Source organism: Hypomesus nipponensis, chromosome 2 (assembly GCF_054491055.1).
Source record: "Hypomesus nipponensis isolate SF chromosome 2, ASM5449105v1, whole genome shotgun sequence".
In the NCBI taxonomy this organism is placed as follows: domain Eukaryota; kingdom Metazoa; phylum Chordata; class Actinopteri; order Osmeriformes; family Osmeridae; genus Hypomesus; species Hypomesus nipponensis.
Genome location: NC_140362.1, coordinates 23002957 through 23021266, shown reverse-complemented (window position 1 = coordinate 23021266; position 18310 = coordinate 23002957). Strand labels below are relative to the sequence as shown.

The window sequence follows — 18310 nt, the reverse complement described above, 5'->3', positions numbered from 1 at the left end:
GTGGGGTTCATCAAGTGATAGGATTGCGTGCTGATGGTGACAGCAAAACAACTTCAAACATGTCCGTGTATTTGGGTAAACAGTAGAGATGGGATTTGTAGTATTTTTACGTTGCCACCCAGATGTTTGCGGTCCGAAACGTTTTGCTTGGACAACTTCACCCATTATATTTTCTGAAGAGAAAGGCGAAGCGAAGGGTACTGTTAGCAAAAAAAAGAAATAAGAACGAAGCCATGTAAACAAAGTGATTTAGAATGGCAATGGTATTATCTTGATATTCTAGTTTTAGGTAGCTAGCTACATTCATAGTTTGACATCTGTGATTTTGGGTAAGGACTAAGGTGAGTTGCATCATTATTAGCTAGGCTAGCTACAATGCTACTAGCTAGTACAAGATTCATGAACATTATTACTGTTAGAACATTTCCTAATCCATACCAGCGATCTAACTTATTCCAAATGACTAGCCTACTTGTCTGTATCAGCGTGTCAGTCTTTGCATTATCTCTAAGAGAATGTTGGGCTTTGTTGCAAAAATGTGTGCAGTTTTCCATGATACCTCTTGCAATAAGTATATCCGTTCATTCCATTTATTTCGGCTAAAAACTCGCCCTGGATTTGGTGCTTGAAAAGACACGTGTATGCATGTGTGTCTATTGGTATATCTGTGTATTAGAAACAGACATTTGGCATTGTGTGTGAACAGGTGGGCATGTCTCAGTGTGTGGGTGAGCTTCTTTCTCTGGCCCAGCAGGAGCAGGGATCAGGGTAGGTAGGGGAGCTGGGCAAGCCTTCAGACCCACCAAGGATGCACTGAGCTGGGTAACAGCTGCTGAGGCCACCCCTTAGCACAACAGCATGGCCATGGTAAGAGTCCAACACATACACACACACACAAACAAAGGTGAAATATTCTGAATAGCCAAATTTTTCAGGTTTCTGTACTGTGATCTGGTCCTTCTCGTCCAGTCTACCCTGGACTGGGGAGGGGTGGTGGGGGTTCTGTGTTTACAGTCGGTGTTATAATTATAAAGTCAATTGAATGTTGAATTGAATCCCAGCATAAATATTTGATGGACTAAAGCTGTCCATAGGGGGTTCCCGGTGTGTCAGATACTCCCAGATGGAGACAGACACAAACGCGTGTGTGTACGTGTGATTGTGTGTTTGTTTGTGTGTTTGTTTGTGTGATGGAGAAAAAGAGAGAGGGAGCATATGGAAAATGCCTTGTAAACATTCTCAGTTGATTAACCATTACATCAATGTGATATGTATCCAGCACAAGGGCCTGTGTTTAGGCTTAGCATGGCCCAGTGTTAGGGTTATCCGAACAGTACAGTGAACCAATATTTGCAGAGTACTATATTGGATTAGTGTAGTGCAATCTACAGTTTGCCAAGCATTAACAAACTATTTACAGAAAACCTTTGCCAAATAGTTCCCCATCATAGTTGCAGACTCTCCTGTCTGCTGGTCTTTCTCTCCTTCCTGTTCCTCGATCTCTCTCTCTCTTTCCTCTCATTGATTTTGTGTTTGTTTTTCCAGCTGATTATGTCCCTGTGCTCTGATTCGCCGGCGGCCACATGGCTCTCTGAACTCTAATTGGACATTTAATTTGATCACAGATTTAGTCCAATGACACTCTTAGGTGTGTGAAATGGAGAGGGTGGATGAGGACGAGGTAGCACCACAACCCTCCCTCCTCCTGGGGCTCATTACTGATGAAGTAGTCATAACACCCCTGCTCCCAAGGCCCATGGTGTCAGCCCCACCTGGAGCTGGTGGACAGGACTCTACCATTTCCTCTTCAGAGGGGATGGTAGTTGTAGTGGTAGTTCATGGGTTGCCCAATCAATCTCAAATGACACCACATACTGCAGCGCAGTGGCCTACTGGCTCTGGTGAAATGGAATACACAACATAGGGAAAGTGTGTCATTTGAGACACAGCCAGGCTGTCGATGACTCTGATTAATCTCTACTACATCCTGACAGACGGCCAGTCACTGCAGCATCGACCACACTGGAGTGCCACACACGCACACACGCGCACAGTCACTCTTATACACACGCACACACACCCACCCAGTGTTAGATTAGTGACACGTGGGGCAGAACCCTATCGACTGAGTGGAATGTTCCGGTATGAAATCACACCCTAATGAGGCAAAGATAAGCCTCATTACCAACAACACTCGATTATATGCCAGTCAAATGCAGCCATGCTCTATACCACTATGACCCCCCTCCATCATCCTCCTCTCACCCCCCCTCACCCCCCCCTCTCTGAGACTGGAAGCACAACCACCAACACAACACCTGCCCCCAGAGGACCGCAGCATTCAAACACACACACATACAGACACGCACTCTCAAGTGTAAGTCCTTGGAGAAAGCATACAGCCAATCTCACCCTCTCCTGAGGACCGTATGCCCCCCCCCTACCAGTCCCTGAGACAGAAGCCCAGAGAAGCTTCCTCCATCCCCAACTTAGATCTCCCATACTGTGCCCCCCCCCCCTCCATACATACTCCTGGTCAGGCCACGCTGTAAGTATGGGAATCCCCTCCAGAAGGTTGTGTTTGTGTGTGCTTGAGTGACGCTCCATGCTGTGGTGTTTTAGCCACAGGCACTACTGTCTGACCCCCATGGCTGGGAGATTGACAGCTGAGGTCCCGCCTAATTGCATTACTCTCCCTGGTGATTGGCTTCTGGCCCTGGGGGCTCATTTGTCAGGGAGCAACCTGGTAATGATGTAAATTAGCTGATCTATGTGTCACTCAGCTATTTATCCCCTGCTGATTGGCCCTTCTGCGCCCCATGGCCCGGCCCCTAGTCGAGGGAGGCTGCTCATTGATCCCTGGGGAACCAGGAAGTGCCCCAGAGCCGGTTCTAGCAGACTGTAAGTCCCCAAAGGATGATGTTATCTTTCCTCCTGCCTCTTTACTTGTCACTCATTCTGGAGAGAAGTCCCTCAAGCCTGTATCTGAAAATACACACACACACACACACACACACACAGGTGAGATATCAGGTCTAGATGGTTATTACACACACACACACAGGTGAAATATCAGGTCTAGGTGGTTATTTGATTATGTTGCTCCGTAAGGCACAGTGTTACACTGAGCATAGGCTACTTGAAGGCCTGATTCAGTTTGATCCTCAGGAAAGACAGGGAGACGGAGGTTGCATCAGACAGGGCGTCAAAATGTGTGTGTGTGTGTGTGTAAGAGAGAGAGAATGTGTGTTTGTCATGAAAAGGGAAGAATTGCTTCAAGCTTCATCCCCACTGTTTACTCAGCATGCCCTCACTCTATCCTCCATCGCACACACACACTTTGATGCCCTGTCTGCATTTAATGTCTCAACATTTTCCATTCAGTGTTGTTCTTGCAGACTTGATGTTTATGTCGGCCTCTCCTGTAGTGTGACTGAAAGCTCATAAGGGTGTTTCTGAGGCGTTTGAAAAACCCCAGTAATATGAGACTGAATATGGATAAATACTAAATACTGCCAGCATCAACCCAGATCGATTGCTGGCCTATACACACACAACGTGTCTCAGCCTCAGTTGAGATCAATAGTTGACTGTGTTATTGTGTTCATGGTAATGAGTGACAGGTTTGTTCAGTGCCAAACAGGACCTGATGAATAAAACTCCTCTGTAGATCTCAACAAGACCCCATGTTGTTTTTGGCCGGGCTTTGTCTGAACCCAAATACTATATTTCACAAACCATGGAAACCTTTCATCCAGTTAAAACACTGTGGGTGTTTCTAAAACAGTGTTCTTACCGTAACGCAAATGGTCTTATTTGTGTAATGAATGTACCATGGAAAAACGTCAATATTTAAAATAAGGTGGTTTCTGAATGACATTATTTTTACATGAATTCATATTTCATAGTTACTTGACACAAGATGGAGTCTATAGTTTTTTTTGTCATCCAAAGAAAGTTACCAGTGGAAGTGTGTAGGAGCTGTGTGAACAGATGAGATACATCTTACCTCTGCTCTTTCTGCTTGTTAACACCCCGAGCAGCACAACACTGTGCTAGCTGTGTGAAGGTGGTGCCATATGGCGTCTTTCTGATTGCACCATGTGCTAGATATTAGCGTTAGATTAAGGATATGTGCTGTCTGTGTGCGCGTGTGTTTGTGATCTTTGGAAATTAGAGGAGTTTGTGTGTGTGTGTGTGTGTGTTTGTGGTGGATCTCAGCAAAACTCCCATAAAAACTCTCTCACGGAAAATCACTTCCCACGACATGTCTCATGCACAAGCACGAGTGTGGGCCATGCACACGCATGTACTCACGCACGCATGTATGCACGTTCCCTCACACACATACACACACAGAAGTATGGACTCACACACATGCACGTAAGCACAGAGACACACTCTCACACTACATAGTTATGCATTACCTCCCTCTCTCTGTCTCTCTCTCACTAGCTCTCTCTCTCTCTCCAGTAGTTGCAGTGCCTAACCACTATTACCCTTGGTGACATGGCAAGCCTATTTGGCAAAGCATGAGAAAGCACCAGGTAGGATGGGTAACTGCCATGCCGCACGCAGTGTCTACAGGAGTTTTCTTTACCAGGAGGGAAAAAGATAGGAGAGGAGAAGAGAGGAGTGAAAGAGAGGAGTGAAAGAGAGGAAAAGAGAAGAGGAGGAGAGTGAAGAAAATGAGAGGGATCAGAATGAGAGATCCATGTTCCTTTCCTCTTCCTTCATGTGTCATTGCCTGCCATGGCTGCATCTAGCAGGAGGTTCACCTCTGGCTCTCATCCTCTACAGCTAGTCTGAAGGAGAGTTTACACAGCTGGTCTGAAAGAGAGTTTACACAGCTGGTCTGAAGGAGAGTCTACACAGCTGGTCTGAAAGAGAGTCTACACAGCTGGTCTGAAGGAGAGTTTACGCAGCTGGTCTGAAGTAGAGTTTACATAGCTGGTCTGAAGGAGAGTTTACATAGCTGGTCTGAAGGAGAGTTTACACAGCTGGTCTGAAGGAGAGTTTACACAGCTGGTCTGAAGGAGAGTTTACACAGCTGGTCTGAAGGAGAGTTTACACAGCTGGTCTGAAGGAGAGTTTACACAGCTGGTCTGAAGGAGAGTTTACACAGCTGGCCTGAAAGAGAGTCTACACAGCTGGCCTGAAAGAGAGTCTACACAGCTGGTCTGAAGGAGAGTTTACACAGCACATATCCAGAGGTGCTCTTCCCTAGCTGGGAGACACAGTATCCATTTGGGAGACTTGACTTTGTGTGGATTAATAGTAGGACTGGGTAGTTAGGCCTAAAATGTTTATCATGGTATAATTTGTATAAGCACTGACGGTAACGGTATATATCACAATATATTTGTTATTCTTAAAATGTCATGACAATGCAATCCGCACCGCAGGGGCTAATCTATCGCACTCGGATGGATTTGGATTGGGTAACTCCGGTGTGTCGCATGAGTTGAATTTTCCAACTTTTGCAGTGCTTTGAATGGAAGCGTTCAACAGTAGCCTACATTTATGGGATCGCAAGAAAACTGTTAAATATTTGTAGTGAGTTAGCTATAAACAATGATTACATGGCTGAATACTCTATTCTGTTGGCCTACAATCAACGATTGTTTGTATCTGTGCACATGCATGGCTTTCAGGTGGTTAAAGAGATTGCTAGTGTTTCCACCTTTGGCTAGCACAATTTAACAACACAATTTACAGAGTAGGCTACTGTTTGTTGGTCGATGTCAGATAACTTGAAACCAAACCCTTTCCAAAGAACAGCAGAGGCCCCCTTTTGTTAACCAATTCTTCGTCCGGCAAATCAACCCCACTGGGGTTATTTTCGGACATCATTAAACCTTGCTTAAACTTGTCAACAAAAGCAGATTACTCATATGAATGTTTGTTTCCTCTGGAGTTACGCCAGCTTGTTTGTTGACTTTCATTTGCTGGCACAATGTGTGCAGTGTACATGCTTAAATGTTTTTTTTTGTAAATGATACAAATTAAAACTAGCCCACTGGGCTGTATCACATGAATTATATTGTATACCAAACAGAAACACTTTACTTAATACATTTATGAATATATCGTGATATCCATGATATGGCAAAATCCATATCATGGCACGACGCAATACCGGTATTCGCGTTCATACCGGTATACCGCCCACCCCCAGGTTAATAGGTTTATGTGTTTAAGGGCAGTAATTGATTTTTCTGTTGCACCCCATGGACTGGTTCCCCTTCGTGCACACTCTCTCACACAAACACACTCTCAACAACACACACACACACATACACACTCACACATACACCTGCCCGCTGCAGTATTAATGAGACATGAATAAGACATGGGGAGAGACCCCCCGTGCAGCTCACACACACACTCATACACACACTCTCAAACACACACACACTCAAACTCAATCTCCTACACACACACACACACTCATACACACACTCTCCTACACTCCCCCCCCCCTCACCCCCCCCCCCCCCCCCTCACCTCCCCCCCCAGCTGCTTCCTGTCTGCAGATTATCCAGTGTTCATGAGGCTCAGGTTGGGCCAGGAAGAGATTGAACCCCTCAGCAGGGGCCCCTACCCCTCCTGTCAGCATGCATAAACACAGTCACAGTCAGACGTCTCTGTTATGGAGTGTGTGTGCTGGGGGCTGGGTCCTGTGTGGTTAGGTTTGGTAACCCTGGGTCCTGTGTGGTTAGGTTTGGTAACCCTGGGTCTTGTGTGGTTAGGTTTGGTAACCCTGGGTCCTGTGTGGTTAGGTTTGGTAACCCTGGGTCCTGTGTGGTTACTTTTGGTAATCCTGGGTCCTGTGTGGTTAGGTTTGGTAACCCTGGGTCCTGTGTGGTTAGGTTTGGTAACCCTGGGTCCTGTGTGGTTAGGTTTGGTAACCCTGTGTCCTGTATGACCATCTGACCAGGCGTCTCTTAGCTCCGCCTCTCCGGGCTCCCAGGTCCACGCCGCTGCCGTCAATGGAGACAGGAGCACCCTTGCCAAGCTGCTCACTGGTACACACTCCTGACACACCCCTCACACACACACTCCTAACACACCCCTCACACACACACTCCTAACACACACACACTCCTAACACACACACACTCCTGACACACCCCTCACACACACACTCCTGACACACCCCTCACACACACACTCCTAACACACCCCTCACACACACACTCCTAACACACACACACTCCTAACACACCCCTCACACACACACTCCTAACACACACACACTCCTAACACACCCCTCTCACACACACACACCTCTAACACACACCTGTATGTATGTATATATATATGCAGCAGAACCAGCGCTGTGCAACCACGAGGACCAGTTTGGTCGCTCCCCGCTGATGTACTGCGTCCTGGCAGATCGTTTGGACTGTGCTGAGGTCCTGCTGAAGGCGGGAGCCTCTGTCAACAAGACCGACCACAGCCAGCGCAGCGCCCTGCATCTCGCTGCACAGAAGGTACACACATCATAGCCCCACAATAAAATATCAGCAGGGAGGAAGTGAGGTGAGACTGGGGGAAGTTTGTCCCACCAGGAATCCTAGGATGTCTACATGAACGCTGGAAATGTTGGAATGCTTGTTACAGGTGGGGTGGCAGTGCCCCCTAGTGGAAGGATCATCCTCATGACTTACTGCTGAGGGGGGCTGAGGCATCTCTCTCACTCTGCTGTGTGTGTGCTGGTGTGTGTGTTTGCTGGTGTGTGTGTGCCTGTGTTGTTTTGTGTGTTTGTGTGCCTGTGTGTGTTGGTGTGTGTGTGTGTGCCTGTGTGCGTGTGTTGGTGTGTGTGTGATGGGAGGTCCTTTCTCTTTCTGACATCTGATCAATAGCTGCCTGAGATTGGGAGAAGGCCCTGGGATTACTGATCTAATTGGAGAATAGGGAGGATGGACCGCTGCCTTCCACACACACACTGACACACACACACACACACACTGACACACACACACACACCCTGGCATGCATGCTCACACATTAGATAGATTTGTCAGTGAGCGGAGCAGTGGTCACAGGAAGGCAAACAGAGTGAGCACACATCACGTGGCCTCGCCAGCCCGAGCAGTCTCCAGTCCCTGTGACAAGGGGAGGTGGAGGTGGTGGGGCGACGCTGGAGGGATGACAGGGTGTAAGTGGGTATTTAGCCAGGCCACCCTCCTCTTCTGACAGCCTATCAGAGCCTGAGAGAGAGAGTGAGAAAGCCTGGAGGAGAAGAGAGAGATGGATGATCAGAGGATTAGATCAGACGCCAGAGAGAGAGTGAGAAATGGGGATGATGTGTGTGTGTTGATTCTGCTGCTGTCTGAGGCTCATGTCATGACCACTGTTGAGGCGAATGAGTGATTGAATCTGTTCTTCAGCCCGGTACGTGTGTGTGTCTTGTAGGGTAATGTTCGCTTCCTGAAGCTGCTGCTCTCCAGACGGGCTGACTGGCTCCAGAAGGATCTAGAAGAGATGACCCCTCTCCACCTGGCCACCCAACACTCCTCCCTCAAACCCCTGGCCCTGCTCCTCAAACACATAGGTCCTGGGGAAGTGGACACCCAGGACAGGAACAAGGTACCTTACACGCTGACACACACACACACACACACACAGTCTAGTCTGAGAGGGAGGAGTGTATCAGACTGCTATGTTTTGTAATAATCCAATATGCATCAGTATCATGTCAGGTGACATGACTGGCTTTAGTATGGCTCAGAATAGCCAACCATTTCCATGAACTCTCTCTCTCTCTGTCTGTGTCTCTCGTTTTCCCTCTCTGTCTTTCTGTCTTTTCTCTCTCTCTCCCTCTTTCTCTCCCTCCTTGTCTTTATTTTTCTCTTCACCTCCCCCCAGCAAACAGCCCTCCACTGGTCAGCCTTCTACAACCGTCCGGAGCATGTTCGTCTGTTGATCAAGCATGACTCCAACATTGGGATCCCAGACAGTGAGGGTCGGATCCCTCTGCACTGGGCTGCACACAGCCAGGAACCCAGTGCTACACATACCGTGCACTGCATCCTGGTACACACACACACCATACACACACACACATACACACATACACACCATACACACACACATACATACACACATACACACATACATACATACATACATACATACATACATACATACATGGTGTGTGTGTGTGTGTAGGAAGCAGCTCCGACAGAGTCCCTGCTGAACTGGCAGGACTACGAGGGCCGCACTCCTCTGCATTTTGCCGTCGCCGATGGTAATGAGGCGGTGGTGGAGGTGCTGACTTCGTATGAAGGCTGCAGCGTCACAGCATATGACAACCTCTTCCGAACCCCCTTACACTGGGCTGCTCTGCTGGGTAGGGGAGTGTGTGTGCCAGCAGCATCTGTCCTCTTTATCACAGCTTCACAGCTTCATGTCTGAGGTGTGTTTCTACGTGTGTGGCAGGCCATGCCAGGATAGTTCACCTGCTGCTGGAGAGGAACTCATCTGGCAGCATCCCCTCAGACAGCCAGGGGGCCACGCCCCTGCACTATGGAGCACAGAGTAATCATGCGGTGAGTCTGATGCACACAGGCCCCTGCACTATGGAGCACAGAGTAACCATGCGGTGAGTCTGATGCACACACGCCCCTGCACTATGGAGCACAGAGTAACCATGCGGTGAGTCTGATGCACACAGGCCCCTGCACTATGGAGCACAGAGTAACCATGCGGTGAGTCTGATGCACACACGCCCCTGCACTATGGAGCACAGAGTAACCATGCGGTGAGTCTGATGCACACACGCCCCTGCACTATGGAGCACAGAGTAACCATGCGGTGAGTCTGATGCACACACGCCCCTGCACTATGGAGCACAGAGTAACCATGCGGTGAGTCTGATGCACACAGGCCCCTGCACTATGGAGCACAGAGTAACCATGCGGTGAGTCTGATGCACACACGCCCCTGCACTATGGAGCACAGAGTAACCATGCGGTGAGTCTGATGCACACAGGCCCCTGCACTATGGAGCACAGAGTAACCATGCGGTGAGTCTGATGCACACACGCCCCTGCACTATGGAGCACAGAGTAACCATGCGGTGAGTCTGATGCACACAGGCCCCTGCACTATGGAGCACAGAGTAACCATGCGGTGAGTCTGATGCACACACGCCCCTGCACTATGGAGCACAGAGTAACCATGCGGTGAGTCTGATGCACACAGGCCCCTGCACTATGGAGCACAGAGTAACCATGCGGTGAGTCTGATGCACACATGCCCCTGCACTATGGAGCACAGAGTAACCATGCGGTGAGTCTGATGCACACACGCCCCTGCACTATGGAGCACAGAGTAACCATGCGGTGAGTCTGATGCACACACGCCCCTGCACTATGGAGCACAGAGTAACCATGCGGTGAGTCTGATGCACACACACACAGCACATCAGTATATGTGTCGGAGACTCACAGCATAGTTACTCTGTGTGTGTGTGTGTAGGAGACAGTGGCCGTGCTCCTCTCCCACCCCTCAGTGAAGGACGAGCCGGACCTGGAGGGCCGGACGGCGTTCCTGTGGGCTGCTGGGAAGGGCAGCGATGACGTCATCCGCACCATGCTTTCCCTCACCCCCCACCTCGACATCAACATGACGGACAAGTATGGAGGCACTGGTGAGCAGGGTTAGGGTCACTGGTGAAGGTTAGGGTCACTGGTGAGCAGGGTTAGGGTCACTGGTGAGCAGGGTTAGGGTCACTGGTGAAGGTTAGGGTCACTGGTGAGCAGAGTGATTAGATAGCTGGTCAGGGATGTAGCTGAAATGGCCTGGAGCAAAGGGATGAAGAGTTCTGTTTCACCTCCCCTACTCTCCTCTTCTTCACTCCTGTGTGTGTGTTCTCCTGTGTGTGTGTGTGTTCTCCTGTGTGTGTGTTCTCCTGTGTTTGTGCTCCTGCAGCGCTGCATGCTGCTTCTCTGTCGGGCCATGTGACCACGGTGAGCGTGCTGCTCCTGCAGGGCGCGCAGGTGGACGTCCTGGACGTGATGAAACACACGCCGCTGTTCCGTGCGTGTGAGATGGGCCATCGAGACGTCATCCTCACGCTCATCAGAGGTGAGCAGCCAACTGGATATGGATGTGTTGTATATGAATGTATGGGATAATGCCCGACGAGGTGTCCAATATCACCTGATAATGGACGATGTGGATGCGGAGGTTGCTTCCACGGAGTCCATTATCAAGTGATATTGGACACCTCGAAGGGCATTATCCCACTTATACCATGGTCACTTGCCAACGATTTTTTTTTTACAAACATTCATTTATGTTTTCAGGTGTTTTGCTAAATAACGTTTTTTAACGTTAGCCAATTCTGGTATTTTATAGTCCGCTCAGCTCATAGAACCAACACCGGCTTTCCCTTGGCTGAGCTATTAGCCCGAAAGCTAACGTTATGCTAGCAAGATTCCGAGGCAATAACTTTGTGTGTGCGGTTGACAAACAGTAAATATAATTTTACAGTATGTTTGACAATAAGATTTGCAAGCTAACCAGCTATGTCACTGTCCCAAAATCAATATCAAGATTTTCACAAACAATATTGGCCATATACTAGTAGTTGACATTTGACATTTTCTCCAAACGGTGATTATAATTTGACAGTATGTTTAACAACAAGACTAGCCAGCTATCGACCCCTGCATTGTCCCCAAATAAAATCAAGATTTTCAAGAAGAAAATAATCGGCCATGTGTAGAGTTGCTGCGACTGTCGTGTGGCCGCAGCCTGTCTGAAGTAGATTGACTAGCGAGGTGGCGAATGGGATGTGAGATGAGCGGTTACGTGACACTGACACACTACATTCAGAAAAGAAACATTTTTCAAATAGGTTAAAATAAATATTGTAGTCACTCATTGTTGTAAATACAAGTTAGCTTGTTAAAGTCTTTCAAAATTGTAAATGGAGGCTTTGACTCCGTTATTGTTGTTATGGTTACTTATTTCAGATACTTTGTACAGGCTCCTGTGTAGCAGCGGAATAATTTAGTACGGTGAAAAGACAGTTTTGCTGCAATGACGCAGTAGTTGTCCGTTATCACCCAATAACGGACACCCCTGCAGCCAATCAGAATCGAGTATTTAACCAGACCATGGTATAAATATACCATATGTGTGTGTGTATGTAGGCAGTGCCCGTGTTGACCTGGTGGATGTGGATGGACACAGTGTTCTCCACTGGGCGGCGCTTGGGGGAAACGCCCAGGTGTGCCAGGTGCTGATGGAGAACGGGATCAGTCCCAATGTACAGGTACACACACACACAAACACACAAACAATCACATACGCACACACACACACTCACTCACCGTGGTCCTATGGATGTGTGTCCTGTGTGTGTTCAGGATGTGGCTGGGAGGACCCCTCTGCAGTGTGCTGCTTATGGAGGGTACATCACCTGCATGGCTGTCCTGATGGAAAACCAAGCAGACCCCAACATACAGGACAAGGAGGTGGGCACACACGCACAGAACCTACTTACCTTAACACACGTTCTTATAGTACTGCGTGTTGATATGTGTGTGTGTGTGTGTGCAGGGCAGAACAGTGTGTTGGTGTGTGTGCAGGGCAGAACAGTGTGTTGGTGTGTGTGTGTGTGCAGAGCAGAACAGTGTGTTGGTGTGTGTGTGTGTGCAGGGCAGAACAGTGTGTCGATGTGTGTGTGTGTGTGTGTGTGTGTGCAGGGCAGAACAGCCCTCCACTGGTCCTGTAATAACGGCTACCTGGATGCTGTCAAGCTGCTGCTCGGCTGTGGTGCCTTCCCCAATCACATGGAACACAACCAGGAGAGGTGAGGAGGAGGAGGAGGGGGAGGAGGAGGAGGGGGGAGGAGGAGGGGGGAGGGGGGAGGAGGAGGGGGGAGGAGGAGGAGGATGGGGGAGGAGGAGATGGGGGGGGGGTGGGAGGAGGAGGAGGGGGGGAGGAGGAGATGGGGGGGGTGGGAGGAGGAGGAGGGGGGGGGTGGGGGGGGAGGAGGAGGGGGTGGGGGGTAGGAGGAGGAGGGGTGGGGGACGGGGGAGGAGGGAGGGAAAAGGAGGGGTGGGGGAGGAGGGGGAGTAGGGGGGGGGAGGAAGAGGGGGGGTGGGGCGGAGGAAGAGGGGGGGTGGGGCGGAGGAGGAGGGGGAGGAACACGAGGTGAGCTCACTCTCACCAATACACTCTTCTGGGATGGAACAGTCTAGAGATTCACAGTGTGTGTGTGTGTGTGTGTGTGTGTGTGTGTGTGTGTGTGGGTGTGTGTGTGTGTGTGTGTGTGCGTGCGCAGGTACACTCCTCTGGACTATGCTCTTCTGGGGGAGCACAGTGAGGTGACCCAGTACATGCTGGAGCACGGAGCTCTGTCCATTGCAGCCATCCAGGACATCGCTGCTGCCTCCATCCAGGCCCTGTACAAGGGCTTCACCGTCCGCAAGGCCTTCAGGGAGAGGAAGAACCTGCTCATGAGACACGAGCAGCTACGCAAGGACGCCGCCAAGTACGACACACACACACACGTACCTTACACACACACGTACCTTACACTGAGGCATCAACACACACACACATTTCTTCATTTGTTTCAATTTCCTCTTTATTTCTATCTCTGGTTATGTCCTTCTCCATCTTTCTTCATCTTCCTCTCTCCATCCAAACTGAAACACTCTCCCCATCCAAACTGAAACACTCTCCCCATCCATACTGAAACACACTCTCCATATCCATCTTTCTCTTTGTCATCCGTGCATACACACACACCTTCCCCCTGTCTCTTTGTCATCCCTGCACACACACACACATCTTCCCCCTGTCTCTTTGTCATCCCTGCACACACACACATCTTCCACCTGTCTCTCTCTGTCTCCCTTCGTCATTTGCTCACCATCACCCTCACATTCTAGTGACATCATTTATGGATAGAGGCTTTCTTCATCCTACACACAATAAGCTCATTATTCAGACCAGCTGTTGTGCATTTGACTGTCTCTCAAGAGGGTGTTCTGCATCTGTCGTCGATGTGAAACAATCCTAATAGAGGAATGAAGCGGGAGGCAGTTATGCTGTGACATCATTGAGGATCTGTTCCTCTAAGTGATGCTGGAATGGAAGATGTCTGTTTGGGAATGGTCATGTGTCTGTAACGTGCAGGTGAAGGAGTAGCAGGTTTATGTGAACGTGAAGTGTGTGTGTCGGTTTGTGTGTCGGTGTGGGAGACATGAATGTGGGGGAAACAAAACGCTCATCTCCGGTTGCTTAGGAAACGGGAGGAGGAGCTACGGAGGCGGGAAGCCGAGCATCAAATCTCATTGGCCAGCTCAGAGAGACAGAAGATCTCATTGGCCAGGTCAGAGAGACAGAAGATCTCATTGGCCAGGTCAGAGAGACAGAAGATCTCATTGGCCCGTGCTGAGCTGGAGCAGCTGTCATTGGCCGAGCCCACGCTGGAACCAGTGGTGTTTGAGACCCTAACCCTGCCCAGGGGGAAGAGAAACCCCAAACATGAACACACACGTACAGACGTGGAGCGGAGACACAGAGGTACACACACACACACACTCACACAAAAACTCACACAACCACATTCACACACACACACCAGTGCAGACACACATATACCAATGTAGCATGGGGAGTCCGCTAGCCAAGCAACGATTAGCAGGCAGTTGAAGGTGTCTGTCTGTCTCTCTTGTCTCTCTCTCTTGTCTCTCTCCTGTCTGTCTCTCCTGTCTGTCTCTCTTGTCTCTCTCTTGTCTGTCTCTCTTGTCTGTGTCCTGTCTGTCTCTCTTGTCTCTCCTGTCTGTCTATCTCTCTTGTCTGTCTCTCTTGTCTCTCCTGTCTGTCTCTCTTGTCTCTCCTGTCTGTCTCTCCTGTCTATCTCTCTTGTCTGTCTCTCTCCTGTCTGTCTTTCCTGTCTGTTTATCTTGTCTCTCCTGTCTGTCTCTCTTGTCTCTCTCCTGTCTGTCTCTCCTGTCTGTCTGTCTCTCCTGTCTGTCTCTCCTGTTGTCTCTCTTGTCTCTCTCCTGTCTGTCTCTCTTGTCTCTCTCCTGTCTGTTTCTCTTGTCTCTCTTGTCTGTCTCTCCTGTCTGTCTCTCCTGTCTGTTTCTCTTGTCTCTTCTGTCTCTCCTGTCTATCTCTCCTGTCTGTCTCTCTTGTCTCTCCTGTCTGTCTCTCTTGTCTCTTTCCTGTCTGTCTCTCCTGTCTGTCTCTCTTGTCTCTCTCCTGTCTGTCTTTCTTGTCTGTCTCTCCTGTCTGTCTCTCTTGTCTGTCTCTCTTGTCTGTCTCTCCTGTCTGTCTCTCTTGTCTCTCTCCCTTGTCTCTCTCCTGTCTGTTTCTCTTGTCTGTCTCTCCTGTCTGTCTCTCCTGTCTGTCTCTCCTGTCTGTCTCTCTTGTCTCTCTCCTGTCTGTCTCTCCCAGCACACAGGAGCAGCCCCTCCAGGCTTCCAGCCCCTCCCCCTCCCATGACTTCTGACCGTGTGGCCTCTGGCTCCGCCCCCAGCCCCCAACACAGACCCCCCACCACCCCCAAGGCAAAGAGACGCATCTCTGCAAACACACACACTCCCTCCAACAAACACACACACACTCCCTCCAACACACAAACATTCTGCGACACCAAGGAACACATTCCTAGAATAAAGATGGACAATCGAGGGAAGACACACACACACCCCATCAAAACACACACAAACAGTCTTGTACAGGAACACCCACTGGTTAATGCAGGGAGCAGACCCTGCGCACACGCTCCCTGCCCAAGGCTATGCGCTGCAATGGATGATTCACAAAGAACATCCACTGTTCCTGCGAGCACACACACACACGCTCTGACACACACACACGCTCTGACACACACACACGCCTGCAGCAGTGGGGGAGCCGGGGAAGGAGACAGAGAGGAGGTGAGGAGCAGGCAGCAAGCAGCCTCGACCATCCAGCGTGCCTGGAGAAGGTGTGTGTAGCGTGTGTGTGTGTGTAGCACTGTGTAAGGCCTGCTGTGTGTTAGCGAGTGTCTAGAAGCGGGTACGGTCTGTTCTGCTCTGGGACCAGGGCAGTACCATGTGGTGCCCACATGTTACCGCCCTCCCACCAACACTTCTCCAATGGGGTGGGGAGGGGAGGTGCAGAGGTATAATCCAAGAGCTCACACTGTTTTAACAAGAGGCTAAAAGTTCAGGCGTATCGTTGTAATAACTTCCAGCTGCCTCTCTCTCTGATGATCTCTCTCTCACACACACACACACACACACACACAGATTCTCCCACCCCTTTATGCCCTGGGTCCCAGCTGAGTCAGGTAGGGTTGTCTCTCATCATACTGGCCAAAGAAGATGATAAACACATTCGGTCTAGTATTAGCCCAGTATTAGCCCACCTCCAGACAACATACAGGGAACAGAAACCTACAATCCAGCATGTGTCCTGCCACTTTACACTTGACCTTACCTTGGGCCTTGCATGGTCACGGTGAGCCACCAGGGAGGGTAAGGTAGTTGCTGCTGTGGAACAGCTGATGAGATCAGGGCACCACAGGAGCTTAACATGGCTCCTTTAACTCCAGGGCCTGTTGTCCTCCTGCTTCCTGTTGTCCTCCTGCTTCCTGTTGTCCTCCTGCTTCCTGTTGTCCTACTGCTTCCTGTTGTCCTCCTGCTTCCTGTTGTCCTGCTTCCTGTTGTCCTTCTGCTTCCGGTTGTCCTCCTGCTTCCGGTTGTCCTCCTGCTTCCTGTTGTCCCTACTGCTTCCTGTTGTCCTCCTGCTTCCTGTTGTCCTCTTGCTTCCTGTTGTCCTTCTGCTTCCTGTTGTCCTCCTGCTTCCTGTTGTCCTCGTGCTTCCTGTTGTCCTCCTGCTTCCTGTTGTCCTACTGCTTCCTGTTGTCCTCTTGTTTCCTGTTGTCCTCCTGCTTCCTGTTGTCCTCCTGCTTCCGTTGTCCTCATGATTCCTGTTGTCCTCCTGCTTCCTATTGTCCTTCTGCTTCCTGTTGTCCTTCTGCTTCCTGTGTAGTTTTCATGTCCAAGGCAGACAGAGATGTGGCCTGGGCTCAGAGGGGGTGGGGCCTGCAGAGGCCACCTCCCATCTTCACTCAGCCAACAGGAACCGAACCTCCGGCCAAGCTCCGCCTACTAAGTCAGCAGCCAGCAAGAACTCAGCGCTGCAAAGCATCTATGGTGGGTAATAATAATAAGGTCTGTTAAGGTCTGTGTGTAACATGCCAGGAGAAATTTGATCAATTTGTTCTGGTTTGATGTTTGACATGATTCCAGGAAAAAAAGGAAAGCACTGAGCACATAAATTGAGCTTTCTAGGTTAGAGTGGACGTATGTAGGAATGAACTCCCCCTTCTGGTCAGTCCCCTGGGGGGCATAGACGTCCCTCCTCAGAAGGGGCGGGGCTGCAGACAGTCATGACCTTCAACACACATCAGCAGGTGATGACGGCAGAGTGGTCTGGAATCTGGGCCAATATGCACACACACACACACACAGCTTTACCCCCCTCTCTCTGACGTGGTCACCCCCCCTCTCTCTCCTCTGTCTTGTGTTCTCTCCCTCACACACACTTGCACTGTCAGTCGTGTCTCTATGAAAAGTTCAAAGCTGTCAGGGGGAATGTCAGACGACAGCGTAGAGCTGTCTGCTCAACACACACACGCCCCATCTACACACACTCGCCCCATCTACACACACACGCCCCATCTACACACACTCGCCCCATCTACACACACTCACCCCATCTACACACACACGCCCCATCTACACACGCCCCATCTACACACACACGCCCCATCTACACACACTCGCCCCATCTACACACACTCGCCCCATCTACACACACACACGCCCCATCTACACACACACGCCCCATCTACACACACTCGCCCCATCTACACACACTCGCCCCATCTACACACACTCGCCCCATCTACACACACTCGCTCCATCTACACACACTCGCCCCATCTACACACACTCGCCCCATCTACACACGCCCCATCTACACACACACGCCCCATCTACACACACTCGCCCCATCTACACACACTCGCCCCATCTACACACACTCGCTCCATCTACACACACATCCATGAACCATTGTCATTCTTTTCTCCCCATCTCTCTCACACACTCATTTTCCATCAGGCTGTTGGTCACCTGGACAAACACACCTGGACACCAGTTTATGTGAGCGGCGTCTTTGGTACTTGCTGTATCTAATGACCTTAAGATGTCCTGTTGCATTGCAGGGGTCAGGCTAGGTTCAAAAAGTATTGGGTCAAAGGCCCCAACCAGACAACCAG

General features: G+C 50.0%; 1 protein-coding gene across 5 annotated transcripts in view; it reads left to right on the top strand.

Moving 5' to 3' along the window:
• The first annotated feature begins 125 nt into the window (after positions 1 to 125).
• The window catches only part of invs (inversin), a 19353-nt gene continuing 1168 nt past the window's right edge, over positions 126 to 18310 (top strand). The window contains exons 1-18 of one of the 5 annotated variants that reach the window (XR_014728432.1): positions 126 to 341; positions 755 to 867; positions 6941 to 7028; positions 7330 to 7496; positions 8422 to 8595; positions 8875 to 9042; positions 9178 to 9358; positions 9448 to 9557; positions 10489 to 10660; positions 10942 to 11097; positions 12171 to 12292; positions 12387 to 12494; positions 12726 to 12832; positions 13307 to 13516; positions 14276 to 14556; positions 15433 to 15967; positions 17017 to 17180; positions 17277 to 17440. Coding sequence is in view for 4 of the 5 variants with exons in the window: in XM_084669102.1 (XP_084525228.1) it covers positions 859 to 867; positions 6941 to 7028; positions 7330 to 7496; positions 8422 to 8595; positions 8875 to 9042; positions 9178 to 9358; positions 9448 to 9557; positions 10489 to 10660; positions 10942 to 11097; positions 12171 to 12292; positions 12387 to 12494; positions 12726 to 12832; positions 13307 to 13516; positions 14276 to 14556; positions 15433 to 15967; positions 17017 to 17180 (2752 nt within the window). In the remaining variant the exon portion in view is untranslated. Of the gene's footprint in view, positions 342 to 706; positions 868 to 6940; positions 7029 to 7329; positions 7497 to 8421; positions 8596 to 8874; positions 9043 to 9177; positions 9359 to 9447; positions 9558 to 10488; positions 10661 to 10941; positions 11098 to 12170; positions 12293 to 12386; positions 12495 to 12725; positions 12833 to 13306; positions 13517 to 14275; positions 14557 to 15432; positions 15968 to 17016; positions 17181 to 17276; positions 17441 to 18310 lie in introns of all 5 variants that reach the window. The other 4 variants (XM_084669105.1, XM_084669102.1, XM_084669103.1 and 1 more) reach the window with 4 other exon arrangements.